The sequence below is a fragment of the Ictalurus furcatus genome, chromosome 14 (assembly GCF_023375685.1).
Source record: "Ictalurus furcatus strain D&B chromosome 14, Billie_1.0, whole genome shotgun sequence".
NCBI lineage: Eukaryota > Metazoa > Chordata > Actinopteri > Siluriformes > Ictaluridae > Ictalurus > Ictalurus furcatus.
In genome coordinates this window covers 3,481,966-3,502,842 of record NC_071268.1, presented here as the reverse complement: position 1 = coordinate 3,502,842, position 20,877 = coordinate 3,481,966, and the positions used below count along the sequence as shown (strand labels likewise).

The following is a 20,877-nucleotide window of genomic DNA, read 5'->3' as shown; positions in this document are numbered from 1 at the left end:
AAAGCGAATGGATGCGAGATTAAATCGAGTATTACAGGAAACGCAGGGAATTCGCGATCACCTGTGGAAGGAGCAATTTTATATATTTATTTAACCTTTACTTAATAGCCTCTCTGAGTTTACTTAAATCATTTTTAAAATGGTGTGATAACCCAACATTCTTCAATCTCTGCAGCAGTATTTCATGATCCACTGTGTCGAAAGCCTTTGTTAAATCGCTCAAAAGGGAAGTGCAGTAATCCCCTTTATCTAGAGATTACGCAGTGTTGTTTAAGACTGTCAAAACGGCTGTTGTGGTGATATGGTTTTTTTTTTTTTATGAAACTCTGATTGATTACTAGAATAGATTCTTTTGCAATCTGATAACATGTCAACGGTTCACTGATGAGGCTTTCTAAAATTTTTGATAGGACACAAAGCTTCGGGATTGGACTGTAATGATCTAATATAGTGGGATTTCCCTCTTTTAATAAAGGATCAACAAAAGCTGATTTCCAAATTTCTGGTATAACACCAGTGTCTACATCCAACTTATCTTTTTGATATTTCGTTAATGTTATTTAATTGCGAATCTGTTTGTAGAGGATTTAAACCTAACATGGTGAACAAGTTATATTATAGAATTCAGGCAGTTTTACTGAGGTTATCTCATACAGTGTAGCGAGTAATAATCTGGAAAGATCTTTGTAATATCACAGTCTAAAACTGGATTTAAAGAGAAGCAAATTAGTAAATGAATCACTTGTAAATGAATCACATGAAAATGTATCACTTGAATATGAATCACATGAAAATGAATCACATGTAAAGGAATCTCATGACTATGAATCACATGAAAATGAATCACATGTAATGAATCAAACGTAAATGAATCACATGTAAATGAATCATACGTAAATGAATCGCATGTAAATGAATCACATGAAAATGTATCACTTGAATATGAATCACATGTAATGAATCAAACGTAAATGAATCACATGTAAATGAATCATACGTAAATGAATCACATGTAAATGAACCATATGAAAATGAATAAATAAATCAAAGACGAAAAGATAAGTTAAAGGAGACGAAATAATTTCAGCTGCTAAATTCAAAAACACAGATTCCACACGATCAGGGCCTGGTGATTTGTTTATATCGAGCAATTTGAGTGCTCTGTAAACATCAGAACTCTTAATATGTTTAAAACGGAACTCCTCATTTTGAATGGCTTTCTGCATTATCAAAATCCGCGTACAGTAAATCGCCTGATAATTATTCACCTTTTCATTTACTAGGCCTTGATCTGATGCATAAATTGAACATTTAATGATGGGTTTTGCAGTTGTGTGTTCCCAGCTGTTTGTCTCCGGTTTCTAAATCGGACAGTGATGGTGGCATCCCTCATCCTGACCTCGCTAACATACCTGGCACATTATGGGCTACATAAGGTCGAAGCAGGATGTCACGTTACAGAAGAGATGGATACGGAAGCAAGCACAGATCTTCAAACATTTAATAAACAAACAAACAAACAACAAAACAAAGACACTAAGTCAACCAGGCAGAATACTGTGGCTAAGGGTGAACATAAACTATGAAGCAAAACGTTGTACAAGGACAAAGGTCAAGTTAGACAATACGTAAGACGAGGAAGCAGTACAAACAGTGGCTATATATAGGAGTGCTCGTTAAACAAAAAACGTGATACAGGTGCAGGTGGCCATGTGACAGTAATGTAGTATGGTGCAGTGGCTGCTGGGAAAAGAAAGTCCAGAGTTCCCTCCTTGATATATGACACAGAACAGGTAATATGGACACCGTTATCAAACTAACGTGAAGTATAGTCATCCTGTGTCCTGTAAACAATACCCTCTGTCCTCAGAAAAAGAGGAAGGGATATGCCCAATTATTCTAGTATTATTACAGCTAGCTGTGATTGTGCCAACAGTTCTGCTATACAACACACCCAGTAAGCAATGTCTAAGCCTGGAAGAGAATGGCATTTTACACAAAATTTGCAAAATCAATGAACTAGTCATGGGTGGCTTAGTGGTTAGCACGTTCGCCTCACACCTCCGGGGTTTCGAGTCCCACCGTGGCCCTGTGTGTGCGGAGTTTGCATGTTCTCCCCGTGCTTCGGGGGTTTCCTCCCCCAGTACAAAGACATGCATGGTAGGCTGATTGGCGTGTCTAAAGTGTCCGTAGTGTATGAATGGGTGTGTGAGTGTGTATGTGATTGTGCCCTGCGATGGACTGGCACCCATTCCAGGGTGTACCCCGCCTTGTGCCCGATGCTCCCTGGGATAGACTCCAGGTTCCCCGTGACCCTGAAAAAGAGTAAGCGGTAGAAGATGGATGGATGGAATGAACTAGTCATCCCAGTAACTCCATTACTGAATGATGTCCCTACTGTGACCTCTTCCATTCCACATGATGAGTATTATTTGTCTGTTGTTGACCTGTGTTCAGCCAGCGAGCCTGCATGTGAGAGCTCAAGGCCGTTACTCCCCTTAACATTCCAAGACCAGTAATACGCCTGGGTGCGTCTCCCTCAGGGGCTGCGGACTCCCCTGTGGTTTACTCCTCTTTGGTCAGAGACTCCCTCGCACGCTCATAAGGCCAACCGGACATGATTGGGGTCATCCTCCGCCCCTTACCGCAACAAATGTTAAGTTTATGGTCTTCAGTGGATCACTGATTGCTCGTTCTTGACAAAATCCTGAGATCTGGGTGTTGTACGGAAAAACCTGAGATTGAATGGACTTATGCTCTGCACCTGCTGGCAAACTACAAAAAAAGACTTTCTCTTATATGTGGCTGAGGGAGGGGAGCGTCTGCGGGGGTCTCGGCTCAGGAGTATAGGGGCGCTTGCAGGTCTTTATCTTATTTATCGAAGACGTTGGATTTGGTGGCACAAGGATTGCCAGCACGTTTGCGTGCCATGGCTGGAGCTGCTCTCTTAGTGCAGATCACTGGGAAAATTGCTCTCTCACATATTGATCTTACACTCATCACACCAGGTCACTTCAGTTCTGAATTATATCCACATGCAACACATGACAGCTCAACAAAGACCAGGATATGAGGTTATTCTATGCGCCACCCAAAATTGAACCATTAAACCTATTAGTGTGCCTAACACACCAAGTGTAGTGTTGTATTGCATAAATAATTCTGTGGAGCCAGTCACTGAGAACACTCCCGATCGCCTAGCCGAAATTCATATTTCCTCGAGCCGAACTTTTTAGACGTTGCATCTGAAAGATTCTGTGTCTGAAATGTCACAAACATTGAGCACCCCCGCTCTGCCCATTTGGCTGAATTAAAAGCCATCACTACAGAGCGTGAACTGGTTAAGAGTAGAATTGCTGATATATAGATACTGCGTATGCCCGTGGATTGTGTCAGCTGTTTGGAACTGTTTGAAAACAAGGAGGTTTTAGTAAAAGCGTCGGAACGCCACATTAACGCACCGAGCAAATAGTGTAATTAAATTCTGATTGTACCTACTGCACTTCTCACTGTATGAATTTCATACGCGCACGGATTTAACCAGTGCGCGAGGGGAAATTATGGCGAAGATAAAACAGCAAGGGTACTGGTCTGTGTACTTGCAGGCAGAGTGTGAAATTTGTTCTCCAAACAATGTCAGAAAGGGAACAGCAGCACCAATAGGGCACATATCAATGCCAGAAGGGCCGGTTAAGCACTTGGTGATAGACAGATGGAGGGAGGCAACACCATCCACAGACCAAACCGGAGGAAAAGTGGTTACATTTTTGACCAGAGTGGTAATTCCTAGATTTGGCACACGTCTCAGATTAGCTCTGACAATGGCTTCGCCTTTGTTTAAAAAACAGTGTTAGAGTAACTGTGAAGAAAGTAAAATTTCGATGTGTTTATCAACCTCAGTCACAGGGAATAGTGGAAAAGGTAAAGCTAAACCTTTTAAAGCTAACACTGAGAAATATGCATCTAACACCGCATGAGATGCTTACGGGTCGACCCGTGTCTGTGCCATATCTGAGAGGTCCATATGAAGGACTGCCGCTGGAGTAACAGATGGAACTAAGAGCGTATATGAGATAACTAACTGCGATGTATGAAGTTATCTATTCACAGGAACAGAGCTGGGGACTGAGAGAGGAGACAGAAGTTCCTTGTCCAGTGACTCCTGGAGAACAGGTGTACCTAGGGGTGTTCCAGCCCAGAAGGGAAGGGCCGTACAAATTGAGCACCTAGATTAAGACCTAGGAGAAAGGAAGCTCGGGGGATCAAAAGGGGACGATCCAGTGGCTGACATCTCAGAAGAAAGAACAAGCCAAGACGTGAGAGAGGGTCTAAATGAAGGTAGTGGAGAACCAATGGCAAAGAAGACGTTCAGTCAGGGGTTGTACCAACAGAGCAAGAGGAATGAACGGCCCCTACTGCTGAGAGCGGTTCTGATGAGCCTGATACACCTGCTGCAGGAGAAAGAGGCCCAAAAGCAGACGTCCCTTCCAGGACAACCTTTCCACAACTGACTCTTCAGCCCTGAACGAGAGCTGAATGAGACAATCAGTAAGCCAGAGGGGATCTCTGATCAGCTGCAGGGGGATGAAACCGATTCCAGTTCCTCAAGTGAGGATGAAGAAGAAGTTTGATGAACCATGCCCTGGGTGTAAGTACTAGCTTGACTTCTCCCCAAGGGAGACCCCCTGCGATACGCAAAGTATCTGCGTCGAAGACAAACATTGTTAAGACATCCCCTGAGAAAGGATGTCATGGATTTGTTATTTTTCTGCTCTTTCCACTTTTTCCATTTAAATATAATCAAGTGTGATTAGAGACAGAGTGATCCCGGTCTGATTTATCATTGCAATCAAGCTGAGAAAATTGTTTTGTATTCATGTTTATCAGTCTATACTTGTATCAGCTATATGTGCTTAGTGAACTCTGTACTCTACATAACCGTGACAACCACGGGCAAGTGCTGAACCAAATGCATGCTCACGCTTACAAACACTGTCTCGATTTTTATGGTTAGGGAAAGGGAGACAGAATCTTTGACACTTTTCTAGACAATGGGAGAGGAGATGTTTGTTTCTGGTCTCCCCATGAGAGTGGTCTCAGGATTTGGTCGTTGGTAGATGGCTGACGTGATCATTCATTGATCACTAGTTAGTGTTGAAGAAGGGACTGGATTGTGAGATTACTCTCTTGAGGTAGGTGGGAATTAGTACGTCCCAGAGGAGAGAATTATATAGGATATAAAGCGTAATCAATGTGTGTAACTACAAAGTTTACAGATGTTTGGATATGTTAATAAGGTATAATCTGGTGTGTATAGACAACAGTTAGAATTATTAGTGGGAAGCATTATCTAAACCCATAGTACACTTGTTGATCAAGTTATATTCTAAGTGTGTATTAGTTAAGGCGATGGAGATTGGTTTGTTTCTAGAAAGAAATGGTGAAAGCCCCGCCTAGGGATAATTTTACTGCTTCAGAGAGGTATATAACGACATGTTTGTGTGTGTATAATTCAGACTTTCTGCAGACTGTCTCACTTTATTGTTTCAGTAAAGTTTATTTACGTTTCGTCATCTACAAACCCTCTGTCTCTGAAGTTTTGTTTTTTTTTGACTTAGGCTTGAAAGATTGTTTTCCACGACAGTCGTAGTGTTAGTATTTATTTTATTTTATGTTATTTTATTATTTATTTGTACAGCGTTTTTTGCAGTGGTCATTGTCTCTAACCAGCTTTACAGAAATATATAAACATGGGATACAGATTTTAAATGTGTTTATCCCAATTCAGCAAGCCGGTGGCGACGGCGGTGAGGAAAACTTCCTAAGATGTTAAGTATAATATTAGTATTAATAGTATAGTATAGTATAATAATAATAGTAGTTTTTTTTATATAAATGATTATTATTACTATAATTGCTGTTGTATATATTTTTAAGATTGTCTGAGGAATAGCTGTGCTCTGGGTTCCCGTACAGAAGCTCACATGATTGTGGCTGCAGGTTTGGAGGCGATCGATAGAGGGCAGCAGCGCGCTTTTTTGTCTCTTCGACTTGTGCTGTAAATCCCGCCCCCTGCACCAGGATTGGTCCTTTTACTCAAATCCTATCCTCATTGGCTAGCCTGATTGGCGACTCCTCGGTGAGCGTGAACCTATTGGCTTATCCCAGCTCATGGGGGCGGGACTTCGCTGAATATTTATTAGCACCCGGTGTTTCGTCATCACCAACACGGAAGTGCATGTGTGTAATATGGTGGACAGCCGCAGACTGTCAGGTGACCGCGTGAATCAGACTCTTTATTCGGATAAGCAGTGAGCCGGATGGTGTAGCAGGAGCGGCGGAGCGTTGGGGTTAGCGGCGAGCAGCGGGAGAGATGCGGAGTCATGGCGATCGTCGGTTCGTTGCTGAAGCTGCTGCAGCGGCAGACCTACACCTGTCTGTCCCACCGCTACGGGCTGTACCTGTGTTTCGGCGGGCTCGTGCTCATGATCGTGTCCGCCTTCCAGTTCGGAGAGGTTCGTGTTCTGATCAGAACCACACACTGTATTATCACACAGAAACACACTCTCTGTATTGTGCACTTCAGGGCTGCACGTGAAAGGGATTAAGTGTGTGTATGTACGTGTGTGTGTGTGTGTGTGTGTGTGTGTGTGTGTGTGTGCGCGCGCAGGTGGTGCTGGAGTGGAGTCGGGATCAGTATCATGTCCTGTTTGATTCCTACAGAGACAATGTGGCTGGTAAATCCTTCCAGACCAGGTGAGCAGATCATCCACCTTCACTGCTTCACTAAACACTCAAGCAGTCAGTCCTACAGGATACACACTATATGACCAAAAGTATGTGCACCCCATGACCATCACACCCATCTGTTTTTCTTCCCCCAAGCTGTTACACACAATTGTATAGGATGTCTTTGTGTGCTGTAGTGTTACAGTTTCCATTCACTGGAACTAAAAGGTCCAAAACGGTTCCAACATGAACATGAACATGAGCATGACCATGCGCTTGTGCACGAAGCGAGCTTCATGAAGACACGGTGTGTTAAGATCGGAGCGGAAGAACACTTCCGAGCTCCGATCTCAACCTCAATGAACACTTGAACCGGAGCCTCCGGACGTCAGCGCCTGACCTCAACCTCACTAACGCTCTTGTAGCTGAATGATCACAAATCCCCACGACCACGCCCCAAAATCTAACGGAAAGCCTTCCCGGAAGAGTGGAGTGAGATGTTCAACAAGCGCATATAGCGGTGATGTGATGGTCAGGGGTGCACATACTTATGAAAAACTTAAGCTAGTGTACAAATAGATGATGTGTGTGATGAAACGCAGGTTGGGAAAGAGACGCGCGTTGCTTTATGCTCTGGTCGTCTCTCGTCCTCTAGGCTGTGTTTGCCCATGCCCATTGACGTGGTGTACACGTGGGTGAACGGTACTGATGCTGATCTTCTGAAGGATCTACACACCGTGAAACAACAGCTGGAAGAGGAGCAGAGAAAGCTAAGGTCTCGCTCTCTCTCTCTCTTTCTCTCTCTCTTTCTCTTTACAGAAATCATGAGCAAGCAAGGGAAAACTCCCTGAGAGGACATGAGGAAGAAAGCTTGACTTAAACCCGTGCTCCTGTTTTGTACCGTGGTTCCTGTTCCCTGAGCAGCCATGTTGATTAAATGCCACATGCTGAACTCGAGGTTTTAATGGAGACGACTTCCAAGCTTTTTTTTTTTCTTTTTTCTTCAGCTCTGAGGTCGGAAATGATGAGTCACCACCTTTAGTCGATTGCGGCGTGAATCGGAATAGGTCTTGTTAGTGGACTAAGACCTTTGGACGCTATTAGTGTACGAAACACGCGGTTGCGGTTGTGCAAGTACGAGCGTGTCTTAACCCTGTCGCTGTTCCTGTTCCCGAACTGAGACGTTCCACTCTCGAAGCCATTCGATCCGTCGCTCCTCCCCGTAGATAGAATACGTGCAAACCAAAAAGCGCTTTCCGTCCCGACGGGAGTCGTCTCGTCCGGGTCACGGACGCTTCCGAGTCCGAACGTAAATCTAACTTGCCGTGGCCTTCGCGCTCACCAGCCGAACAATTCTGGGAGACTTTAGACAAGCCGAGAGAAGATGTTTAGAAAGAACGGTCTTTCTCCGTCCCAGGACACATTTTAGGGCTGTCCTGGTGGCTCGTGGAGGCCTTTCTTAAACCGCTACGTGTGTTTAGGTTCGTCCTGTACCGAGATATTAACGTGTTGTCTTTTCACTTAGAGAGAAGCTGGGGCAGAACGCGAGCGACACCACTGAGGCGCCCAAAGGAAGGTGAGGCAACTCGGAGCTCTTCTTGCAATGCGTGCTGCTTGAGTGAGTGGGTTCGCGGTTTGACTGTTTGCATGTGACCGCTTCCTGTTTGGACGCCAACCGACCAAGCTTTTCTTCCTCCTACTGCATTGTTCTGAGATGCATCACACTGAAACTGTGGGGTGGTGTGAAACGCAGCAGAAATGTGCAACGGATCAGACCGGCACGCTGTTTTAATTACTTTTTGGTCAAACTTTACCTAAAGGATGCAATAGATTTGAACTCTTGATCTCTCTCTTTCTTTCTCTTTTACAAAGGAACATCCTTTGTTATTGTTTAAGGCTTTAAAAGAATGCGTGCTGTTGATCTCATCCACTTGGCAGGACTTCTAAATCAATCAATCAATCAATCGATCGCACCATAATCTTTTATCTTATCGTATGCAGTGATTGTTTGTTTGTTTGTTTGTTTGTTTATGATCTGATTTAATAAGTAAATAAATAAAAATCTGAGCAATGTTTCGTTCTCTGATGCGGTTCGAGCGCCTTATTTGACGTCGCTGCGATGCCGCGTGCTTTCGCAGGCCCGAGTGCCTGCTGTCGCACTGCATCGTGGGTCCGGCTCTGGTGTTGGACCCGGCGTTGTCCTCTAACGTCTCGGTGAAGGAGCTGGCGTCTAAATCCGGCGCGCTGTCCTCCACCAAGCAGCTCCTGCAGGCCGCCAAACCTCTCCAGCCGTCCAGCAGTGTGTCTGTGCTTCTCTTCCACTCGCAGAGTGAAGGTCAGCGGTGCTCAGAAACCAACACACGCATGCACACACACACACACACACACACTGTGGGAATCCAGATCCTCGTTTGTTTCCTTCAGACTTTGCGTGCTTTTGTTTCGCTAGCGGATAAAGCTCACTCGGACGCCCCGAAGGAGTTTCCGAAGCACTCCGTCTCCAGAGCGTATCTGGTGAGAAATGCTGCTTTCACTTTAAAAATGTAACACGTCGATTAAGATTGCAAGATTTTAGACTTATACGTATAGATATTATACGTATAAGTACACGATCTGTGCGGTTTTTCAAGTTTTTAACGATAACATCAGCTGCTTTCCTCCTAGACGACAGATAAAGAGGCTCCGGGTCTGGTGAGGGTTCAGACGCTGGCCTACCTGAGTGGCTTCCCGTCCTCCTTCAAAGACACCGAGCAGCTGAGGGTCAAACTGCCGTCTGTGCTGACGAGCAAAATCAAACAGGTGAGAACGGGGTCGTCCCTGATGAGACCACACGGTGTCACACGAGAGCCGCGATGCAGCTGCTGCTTCACAGAGCTTTTCACCAGCGACGTCCAGCGTCACCCCTACCCAAGATTATTATGATTATTATTATTATTATTATTATTATTAGTCACTAGGACTGAGTGTAATTACAAACGGAAGAACTATTTTCCTACGCTCTTTGAGTTACGTCTCCGAGACTCCAGACGAGGGCGTCGAGGTATTTACAGTCTAGATTTAAATCGGAGGCGAAATGAGTCGCGTCGCTCGTGCCTGAGAAAAGGTCGTCGTCATGGACCGGATCTCGCGTCGTGGATGCGGTCGGAGATTTTCTTCGAGTTGCCGTGTCGCGTCGTGGGTTCTCTATCGGGGTGTGTAACTCTACCTTACGCAGCTGTTTAGAATGGCACGACGCCCAAACACACACACACACACACACACACACACACACACGCACGCGCAGAGAAAGGGCAACATGACTTGGTTCCGTCTTTGTCTTTCTCATTCGCTCAACCCGCGGCCTCTTTCCATGCCTCTTATGAGATTTCCGAACTCTTACGGACGTCCTTGTCCATCCGTCTTCAGTTCCCGTGAATGTTTGAATGCTGTTCCATCATTTCGTTTTCATTACATTCACCCTCTTGTCTCTCAGCAGTCTCTCTTAAACTGGACGACAAGAATGATTATCCTGCGATGTTGGAGGGCGGGGGGGGGTTCTCCTGTCTCCAGTAATGAGGGCAGGGTAAGGGTTTGTAATGTTTGGGTGTGGCTCGAACACTTTCAGCTGAAACGGAGATGAAGAGCTGGAGAGGTCGAGAGCGGTACAGTCGTAGCGAGAGAGAGAGAGAGAGAGAGAGAGAGATGAGTGGAGTGTTGAAAGGCAAGAGTCTATCTATAGGGCGTGTTAGACTGGCTGAAATGGTGATGAAAGCACTACCTTGACCTCTGTCACTGACTGATCTATTTGTGTGACAGAGCAAGTGACATAATCGCTTTAATATTCTCAGTTAATAACTCCACATGTCAAAAAAAAAAAAAAAAAAAAAGAAGTGGTGGATCGGATAAAGTTGGAAAGACGTCCGATTTCAGATCCTGTAACAGAAAGCAAAAGATTGGAACGTGACTTGGAAAACGAATTTATTATCAGAACTGGAGATATATAGGAGTTTCCTGCTCTGGCCTTCATTTAAACGCACACACAAACACACGTGATCGGTGCATTGTTTGACAGGGTAAAAGTTCCTGGAAACAGCGTTACCGTGTAAAAGCTATTGATAGATCGGAGGCCTCGTGTGGTCCACTCTGTCTATGAGGGATTTAATAAGGCATGTGTAGAAGAATGACACCAGCAGCGGCGTGTGTGTAATAACATTATAAGAGGTGATAAAAGCACTCTGATCCCACGAATGCGCTCATCATTAGTGGAGCTCGATTTGGTGCCGGCGGTTAGACGAGCCCACTAATCCACCTGAACTATTCCTGAAGAGGGGGGAGGGGGAGGGGGAGGGGGAGGGGGTGGAGAAAAGCAGGAATAAGGCTGGTAGAAAGATGTTCAGATTGGTTTTGGACTGCATGTTTGGTTCAGTGGTTTGGTTAGTGCATGTTTTACGTATAGACCGTGCAAAAAAAACCCCGCAAAGTCAGTACGGTGACTGTCAGTAAAGGCACTGTTCAGTCCGCAGTGCATTGTGGGGAAAGCGACAACTCCGATACGTTTGTCTTGAATTTCTCCTTCCAACTGTGGAGCGTAGAGCACGGGCTGAGATGAATTCAGTCCCCCACCTACAACGTAACGTCAAACCGTGGTTTCGTCTCGTCTGTTAATACGTCTCGTTAATGTCCAGATAGTGACGTGGTGTATTGTCCTCCAGCTTCAGCTGTACTCCGAGGCCAGCATCGCTCTCCTGCACCTGAACACAGCTCAGGACTTCGCAGATCTCCAACAACAGGCCAAGAAGAACCTGACCGTGGACGGTAAAGAGCTCACCGTCAGTCCCGCGTACCTGTTCTGGGACCTCAGTGCTGTCTCGCAGGTAACGTCTCAAAGTGGAGGGGGGGTTAGAATGATGGCGCTCTGTAATGATTAGATAGTGGTCTTAGTGTGGCACCAGCGACGTTGTTTGTGCTCCGTGTCTCCAGTCGAAGCGGGACGAGGACGTGTCTGCCAGCCGCTTCGAGGACAACGAGGAGCTGCGCTATTCGCTGCGCTCGGTGGAGAGACACGCCCCTTGGGTGCGACATATCTTTATTGTGACCAATGGGCAGATCCCCTCCTGGCTAAACCTGGACAACCCCCGCGTTACTGTGGTTACCCATGAGGTTTGTGAACGGTGTATACTTGTTTTTGTTAACAGTGAACTTTCTTCCAGACATTAGCATGATGATGATGATGATGATGATGATGAAGATTTGTGTGTGTGTGTGTGTGTTTCCTCCCAGGAGATCTTCCAGAACCAGTCCCATCTGCCAACGTTTAGCTCTCCAGCCATCGAAACACACATCCATCGGATTCCAGGCCTCTCGCAGAAGTTTATCTACCTCAACGATGACGTGCTCTTTGGCAAGGACGTGTGGCCTGATGATTTCTACAGCCACTCGAAAGGCCAGAAGGTCAGCGCGTTTGCCGAAACGACTGTTTGTATAAACTCCAAATGTATACGCGGAAGCTTGATGGAGGTGAAATGATCTCCACAGGTGTACCTGACCTGGCCTGTTCCTAATTGTGCTGAGGGCTGCCCAGGCTCCTGGATCAAAGATGGCTATTGCGACAAGGCGTGCAATAATTCTGCCTGTGACTGGGACGGTGGAGATTGTCTAGGTGAGCGCGCCCTCTTGTTTTATAACCTCTCTCCTCTCAGGTTCTTGGTCTTTTTCGAGAAGCTTTGTTTAACCAAACCTAACGAGAGTTATTTTTCAGGTGGAGCAGGCAGCAGTCGTTTTGGGGGCGGGGCTGTTGGGGGAGTGGTGGGAGGAGCTGGACAGCCATGGCAGTTTGCTGGTGGTTTAGGAGGCCTGGGCGGGGTGTCTTTCTGCAACCACGGCTGTGCCAACTCTTGGTTGGCCGATAAGTTCTGTGACCAGGCGTGCAACGTGCTGGCCTGCGGGTTTGACGTGGGAGACTGCGGACCAGGTCAGAGTGCGCGAGAGAGCGAGACGTTTTATTGCTATACGAACCAGAATCTCATTTGTGTGTGTGTGTGTGTGTGTGTGTGTGTGTGTGTGTGTGTCAGACCACTTCAGTAAGCTGCATCGCGTTGTTCTGCAGAGGAACCAGACGCTCTACACCTTGCCTCAAGGCGAGCTACGTCCGTACTTCAGCTTTTCGTCTCTGGCCAATCGGGTTTCAGAGGCACTGGTCAGCGACAACCCCGTGGTGCGCCACACGTCCGTCGCCAACAAGTGGAAAACGGTGCACCTGCTCCTGCTGGAGGGCTACAACGCCACCCAAATCCACTACAACCTCACCTTCCAGGGCGATCAGGACTTCACCATGAGCTTTACTCTCGCAGTGGACACTCGCAAGCTTCCTAAACCGAACACGTCAGAAACGGTTTCCAATAAAACGGAGGTCCAAAATAACGACCCTGAGCCCACCAGGGCAAACCTGGAACCGGAGTTTGTGTTCTCGGACATCCCGGTCGAGAAGCAAGGGCCTCGAGTGCAAAAAAAGCCCCCTGTAGGGTTCGACGCGGTCGTAGAGGTGCCTGTGCTGAACACATCTCTTCTGCCTGAGGAAGTGAGGCACGAGCTGCAGATGCTGGATGAGAAGATTCGACTAGGGGACATCACCGAGAGAGGCTACAATTTGACCAAAGCTAAATTACTGAAGGCTTTCCAGAGAAAGCTTTCTGAGCTACAGGGAAACAACGGAGCGTTTAAGAATCAGGAAGCAGCAGGGAATAAACCAGAAGCCGGAGGTTCTCCCGTCCCGGTTAAGATCGACAGCGCGCCTCTCCAAGAGCAGTCTCGAGCCACGGGCACGGAGAAACTCCCTCCCTCCAGACTGCTCGGGTCACTGGTAGGGAACCACGCCGAGCAGCAGCTTCACCACGGAGACGGGGAAGACGACGTCGTACAGCGTGTGGGCCGTAAGCTCCAACACTACCCGGGGATCGAACGGAGCTTCCTGCCGTGGGAAAAGAGCAAATATTTCGAGGACCTTCTCAAGGCGAGTAATCGTTTGGCTTCGATTAAAGAGAGATTACTGTCGTAAGGTTTTTAACTTCATTATAAACCTGTTTTAAATGGATCGCTCCACTGTAAATAGAACGGCGAAGGAATACATGCATCAGTTTTTCCTCATATACACCGATTTTTATAGCATGTGTGGTGGAGCAGTATTAAAGTAAAGTTCACAAAAGGTCAACTTGTACCGTGTCCTGCTGTCTGGACTTCACAGGAAGGGGAGCGGCTGGAGCGAGAGCTGAAGTACAAAACCGACGGCACGGCAACAGGACGGAGATTGCAGGACACCTTTGCCGATTCTCTTCGCCACGTTAACAAGCTCCTGAACGGCAAATTTGGTTTCACGTCTCGCAAAGTGCCCGCGCACATGCCGCACATGATCGACCGCCTCATAATGCAGGAGCTGCAGGACACGTAAGAATCACACCCTGCTCCAGCTCCAGCTTCAGAGATCAGTGGTGCTGTGGATCGAGACACCGTTCATATAAACTTGTCTGGTCACATGGTGTTCTTTTTTGAGATTTTAATTTATCGTTGTGATTGCCCTCCCCGCTCTCTTTCTCCGTCTCGTAGCTTCCCTGAAGAGTTCGATAAGACTTCCTTCCACCGTGTGCGCCACTCCGAGGACATGCAGTTCGCCTTCTCTTATTTCTATTTTCTGATGAGCGCTCTGCAGCAGCTCGACGTGTCGCAGGTCTTCGACGAGATCGACACCGACCACTCGGGGGTGCTGTCTGACCGGGAAATCCGCACGCTTGCGACTCGCATCCACGAGCTCCCGCTCAGCCTACAGGTACCGCGCAGGAACACAAACATACAGGAGTGACTGATGCGCTCCACAATCGTTCCTTCCACAAGATCACGCTTGATTAACGGATTAAGCCGGGGTTACACGGTACTAGGAGAGAGATCTTATCCGTCGCTCATGTTCACGTATCGATCTCGGGACAGGACCGTGGATAAGCCCTGGCACGCCGACATCCCATAATAAATATAATGCAGTATACAGTATAAATATAATAAAATCAAGCCAAACAAAAGGAAAAACAAGCGTGTGTGTGTATGTATATGTATATATATATATATATATATATATATATATATATATATATATATATATATATATATATATATATATATATATATAATATAAAATATATATAGTGTGTGTGTGTATGTATATATGTATAAAAATGTGTGTGTATATATACATACATGCATATAAACACATACACACACACACACACACCCGTATGTATACGGGTATATGTATGTGTACATATGTGTATGTACATGTATACATGTATGTGTTTATATATGTATAAGAGTACATGTGTATGTATGTGTGTAATGTAATATATATACATACACACATGCATATATATATATATATATATATATATATATATATATATATATATATATATATATATATATATATATATATATATTACATTACACACATACATACACATGTACTCTTATACATATATAAACACATACATATACCCGTATACATATACACATATATACACTTGTATATTTGTGTATGTATATATGTCTGTATTTGTAAATATGCCCAGTTCCAAAAAAAGATATCTTCCAATCTTTGCGGTTTGTTACCGGAGCTGAAATCCGATGTCTTTTTATTTATTTTTTAAAATTTTATCTCCTTCAATGGCTGATCCAACATTTTTTGCCTCTCTAGTTATGACTAAAGCTTGTGTGTGTGTGATTTGGAACAGGACCTTACTGGTTTGGAGCAGATGCTGATAAACTGCTCAAAGACTCTGCCCGCTAATCAGACCGAGCTCCACACGGTTAACCCCACCCAGGAGGCCTACTACGACCCCGGCATGGTGAGAGAACCATCTTCTTCTCATCGACCGTTCTCTTTATCGGCCACTCCCGTGTCCTAATAAAACTCATTATTTAAGTGTGTGTGTTTCTCGATTTCCTGTGTGCAGCCTCCAGTTACTAAAGGTCTGGTGATTCACTGCAAGCCCATCGCAGAGAAGATTCAGAAAGCCTTCAAGGACCAGAACAAATACAAGTAGGGACACGACGTCGCATCCCTTATGATAACGGAGAAATAACCGATCGCTGTTCTGTGACGCTCCGTTTGTTCTTCGCCTAGGTTCGAGATCATGGGAGAGGAGGAGATTGCTTTTAAAATGGTACGAACCAACGTGTCACACGTGGTAGGCCAGCTGGATGACATCAGGAAAAACCCAAGGTGGGTGTATCCAATGCTTCTCATTCTACAGCGTGTACATCACATTCGTTAACAGGCGCCGTATTCGTTACCCCATACGTACCCCCTCCTTTTCCTCTGTAGGAAGTTCATCTGCTTGAACGACAACATCGACCACAGCCATAAGGACGCCGGCACAGTGAAAGCCGTGCTGAAGGATTTCTACGAGTCCATGTTCCCGCTGCCGTCGCAGTTCGAGTTGCCACGCGAGTACCGCAACCGCTTCCTCCACATGGCCGAGCTGCAGGAGTGGTGAGAGCCGCAGCAGGAGCGTTTAACCAATGAGACGAGATGCTACGAGAACGTAGCACGCCTTAATATAAGCCAGGCACATAATATAACAATCATGACCAGCAGGGAATAACAGACACAGGAAAACCACAGTATGTCCGACGTTCGTAATAAAAACGTCACCCGGTACGGGTATAGTAACGCGTATATACGCAGCGTGGCGAGCTGAAAGAACGGGAACGCGGCGTGCTCTTCTGCTGCTGTAGCGCTTCCACCTCAAGGATCGATGTTTGTGCATTTTGAGATGTTTTTCTGCGCACCACGCTCATACGCAGTGCTTATTTGAGTGACCGTACGTGTACCGTAGACCCCCTTGTGATGTTTGATTACAGTCGAAATCGCTGGGATTGTGCGACGGACCTGACCAAATGATCCAGGATAAATGAAGGTTAAATACGAAAGGAAAAGAACGTACAAAATCACACCGGCTGCTTCCAGTCAGTAGTGGAGTTTATTTTGGAGAGAAAAATAAAATATAGAAAAGATATGACAATCTCATAACAGCAAGCGGTGATGTCATTCCGATATTATCTCGTCGTATTGTTCTAGATTTGTTTGTTTATATTCGTTTCTTGATCCGTGTATGCTTTGGCTAGAGTTTCCCGTTTCTGTGTGTTCCGGATCATTTGAAGCGAAAGCACGTGCCGGGTGTTAAAGTGGAAGATTGAAGTGGAAGTGCAGAAAGATCTAGAACTCGTCTAGTTTAAGCGCGCTCCAGTGATTTGTAGCGTCTCTGTTTGTCACGCCGATGTTCGGGATTGTCGTTCCTGTCATCGCGCCGGGACATCAGACTGATGGCTTTCAACACGCCGAGGGATTCTGGGAACGAGCTGTGCGTGTGCGTTGTATTTTTAGATTCGTGTGGGCGCACTTTAACGAGGTGTTGCTCTGCCACGCTTTCGACTCTCTTTGTTGAGAGATGTAGACTCGGCGTTATTTTCCTTCGACGACTTCATTTTGGTGTCGTTAAACTGAAGGGATTAGTTTTAGGATGACGCTTTATGCGTCCGTGTGTGTGTAACACGAGTCTCAGGGGTCGGGCGTTTGTTTAGCGTCCATAAACGATGCCAAGCAGATCCCAAGATCACCTGCTCCCGAGGCGGTTTGACTGTAATGGAGAGCTTTCTGGATTTTCACGTATGAATGGTGATGTTTGAGGGTCATAGTTTCCAGCGTGTAATCCCCCCCCCCCCCCACCCCCAGGGGACAGGACAGTGATGAGTAGCTGGTGGCTTTCCTTGTGCCGATGATGTCAGCTCGTTTTACTGTCGTCCCTGACTGGGGCTCTGCATGACCTCACCCTCGTTCGTGTCGTCTTGTGACTTCCAGACCTCATAACGGTGATGATCGGGATTCTTTTCACGTGTACGCGGCCGTTCAATTTTTGTGAGCGTATGAACACTAGTTAGACGGCGCGACGCGTATCTTCACGGTTTTGTGACGATGTTGCCGTGTTTGTGTTTTCCAGGCGAATATATCGGAACAAGTTGAAGTTCTGGACTCACTGCGTACTGGTCACGCTGGTCGTTTTCACAGTCCTCTCCTTCTTTGCGGAACAGGTCAGTGTTGTTTCATGTCAAATAAATAAATAAATAAAAAATCTTTAAACGTGGTCTACATTTCCCAATGTAGAGCCAGTCTAAAAATATACCTCACTGCTCCTGGTTACTGATGCACTTTTAAGAAGTGACGTGTGCCAGGCACGTTAGAGCATGCTGTGATTTGATATCGGGCATCGGGGGTTGTGTTTCTCCCTTCTGGGTCAGGGGAAAGGTTAAATACACAAGTGGTCTGCTTACAGGAACCGAGGCACTCGGTCCTACTACAGAGATGAAGGTGACGGATGACCGCAAGGGCACACAAGGTGTCCGAGAATATTCAGTAGCAGCTTTAGTAGTGGGGGGGGGGGTGTAAAAGTCTTAAGGGTTTTAACGTTCTTTAGGGTTTTAAATGTTCTTTAAGGAACCTCACAACAGAGCGTTTCCATTTCAGAGAATTCTCTTGAACGTTAACTTCTATAGTCTACAGTCCAAGGCTAGTAGTGTAGTGGCAAGGCCGGTTAATTTGTTTTTTTTTGCTGCTGATGACACAACCATTGTGAGAGCTGTGAAGAAAAACCCAAAAACATCAGTCAGTGACATCACCAACGACCTCCACAGGGCAGGGGTGAAGGTTTCACAATCCACCGTTCGAAGATGACGTCGAGAGCAGGAATATCGAGGCCAAACAACAAGATGCAAACCTCTCATCAGCAGTCAGAACCAGAAAACCAGACTGGAATTCACAAAGAAATACAGAACCGAGTTTATCCGCTACCAAAGTGCCAAAGTGTAGAGAAGGAAATGATCTGCTCATGATCCAGAATGTACAAGCTCATCTGTGAAACATGGTGGAGGTAGTGTCACGGCTGCTTCTGGAACATTCTCACTAGTCTTTATAGATGATGAACTCATGACGGAGCAGCAGAATGATTTCAGAAGCTTACAGGAACATTTTGTCGACAGTTTACAGAGAAATGCGTCCGAATTAATCAGGAGGAACTTCATCATGCAGTAAGACAACGATCCAAAACACACTTCCACCTCAACACAGGACTTCATCAGGGGGGGAAAGTGGAAGGTTCTAGACTGGACAAGTCCATCACCAGACCTTCACAAACCCAATTGAGCAGCATTTCACCTCCTGAAGAGGAGAAGCTGCAGTAAAAAACACGCAAAAGCAATATAAAAGAAGAAACTAACAGTTTGGTGATGCCATATAGGTTAAATTAATTTTTTTTTCAATGTCCATGTAGTTATGGTCCTGACTGTATCCGACTGAGTTTTCACTGAACCACACTAAAGATAATTAACGCAATCAAATGCATCATTTTTCTTCTCCTCTCTGTAGCTGATCGTGCTGAAGCGGTGGCTCTTCCCCAGGCGCAGGGTCAGCAAGCAGGCCGAACGTGTGTGACGCCGAGAGAGAGAGCGAACCTGGCCGGAGAGGCTGACACACTCCTCGTGTAGGGATGTGGACTAACACCGTGCAGACTCTCTCTTTTTCTTTTCCTGCTGGAGGAGGAGGAAGAAATCTCTTACCAAAGTTTATGATGACAAACTGAATGACTGAGTAGGACGGTTGCATGCTTCCTCCATGTGATGGTGTGTGTGTGTGTGTGTGTGTGTGTGTGTGTGTGTGTGTGTGTGTGTGTGTGTGTGTGAGTGGAGATCACCTCAGACACTCCGTTTTGTGCGATTGCTGTCTAAACTCAGTGGAAGACTGTCGACATCTTTAATGTCACACTGCATTTATTATTTTTATTTTTATTTTTTATTTTTAACCGAAGCCGTCTGGTCATCCTGCATACCAGTGCCTTCTTCTACCGAGAAGTGAAACGTGAGGGATCATCACAACTAATCATCGATGCATCGTCTCTCTCTCTCTGTCTTTTTTTCTTCTTCTTTTCCTAAGAAAAATAAAATGGCGTTCTTTCTGATGCGTGTTAGCGAGGACTCGAGGTGATTCCCGTGCTGTAGTCCTCTGCGTCTCCCTGTGACCGTCTGTGTTTTCAGACTTCTGGGCTACCCTCGCACGGCCGTCTAAACCTTTACCCTGATGTCCGAGCACGTCCCCCATCCCCAAAGTATGATTTTAAACTTGTAATGTGAACTTTTCCGCGGTGAAGACGGTCGGTGAGGAAATCTCTCCAGCTTCGGTCCTCGCTCTCACAGAGTCGGCGGAGTCTGTAGGAAATGATTTCAAACTCGTCGACCGTTCACTCCGAGTCCTCTCGCAAGCCATGCAGATCTAAATACTGTGAGGGTTTTTTGTTGTTTTTTTTTTTTTTTAGAAAAATTTAAATGAGTTAAAACGGTTGGAAAAGTGTAAAATGGACTGCAGGCAAAGCGAGGGTTTATTTTTTTTTTATTGTTTCATTTAAAATGTGATTTGTGTGTGTGTGTGTGTGTGTGTGTGTGTGTGTGTGTGTGTTAAATTTCCTTGTGTTCAGAAATAAAATGTAATTTACATCAACACGTCTTCAATTCATGCATGAAATGTATATTCAGATAAGCAAAGGGGTGCTATTGGGAAACGTTCAGGTCATTTATTATTATTATTATTATTATAATTATTATTATCATCATCATCATCAGTGGAATGTTTTGTTTTTTTTGTTGGGGGGTGAAACTTTGATTTGGTATGTTCCGGACAGGGTTTAATCACTTCAGACAGAGGCCTCATTTCCAGCATGGTCACGAAGCCGTGAGCCACGTTTGGCGTACCATTTATTTATTTATTTTATTACCCCGCCCCGCCTCCCCCCCCCCCCCCCGAACTACAAAAAATAAAAATCTAAAGTGTTCAAAAGTGTATTTAAGTACAGAATGTGTGAAAACACCAAGTTGTAAAAATGTAAAATTCAGATTGCGAAGCTGCCGCGCGCGCGCGCGCGTGTGTGTGATTTATTTTTTAAATTAAATTTCCTGTATTCAGTAATAACATGTAACGTATTCCAGCGGCTCTCCGTCCATCATCAGTGGTCTGCTGCTGCTGTTCTGCACGGCGTGAGTCATGTTCTCACGGGAGCCTCAGACCCCTCTTCTTGGTTTCGGTTG

The 20,877-nt window shown here is 45.7% G+C and overlaps 1 protein-coding gene across 2 annotated transcripts; it reads left to right on the top strand.

The window, feature by feature from the left end:
* Positions 1-3,125: 3,125 nt before the first annotated feature.
* Positions 3,126-20,293, top strand: gnptab (N-acetylglucosamine-1-phosphate transferase subunits alpha and beta). Of its 2 annotated transcripts, XM_053641873.1 has the most exons (21): positions 3,127-6,515; positions 6,671-6,756; positions 7,385-7,504; positions 8,255-8,305; positions 8,868-9,064; positions 9,179-9,243; positions 9,394-9,528; positions 11,421-11,582; positions 11,689-11,868; positions 11,989-12,159; positions 12,244-12,367; positions 12,467-12,679; positions 12,780-13,717; positions 13,949-14,148; positions 14,308-14,527; positions 15,480-15,593; positions 15,702-15,787; positions 15,872-15,970; positions 16,073-16,240; positions 17,748-17,838; positions 19,169-20,293. In XM_053641873.1, exons 1-21 carry the CDS (start codon positions 6,384-6,386, stop codon positions 19,232-19,234), a joined length of 3,618 nt encoding a protein of 1,205 aa, XP_053497848.1. In that variant the 5' UTR covers positions 3,127-6,383; the 3' UTR covers positions 19,235-20,293. The 2 variants fall into 2 exon arrangements, with proteins under 2 accessions (XP_053497846.1, XP_053497848.1); XM_053641871.1 differs by having other exon boundaries at positions 3,126-6,515; positions 12,244-12,679.
* The last annotated feature ends 584 nt before the right edge of the window (positions 20,294-20,877 follow it).

Bases quoted from the DNA above. Each gene is read 5' to 3' on its own strand.
- gnptab (XM_053641871.1), top strand. From the start codon at position 6,384: ATGGCGATCGTCGGTTCGTTGCTGAAGCTGCTGCAGCGGCAGACCTAC. The intron at 8,306-8,867 runs GTGAGGCAACTC...GTGCTTTCGCAG, and splicing joins ACTGAGGCGCCCAAAGGAAG to GCCCGAGTGCCTGCTGTCGC. The intron at 15,971-16,072 runs GTGGGTGTATCC...TTTCCTCTGTAG, and splicing joins GACATCAGGAAAAACCCAAG to GAAGTTCATCTGCTTGAACG.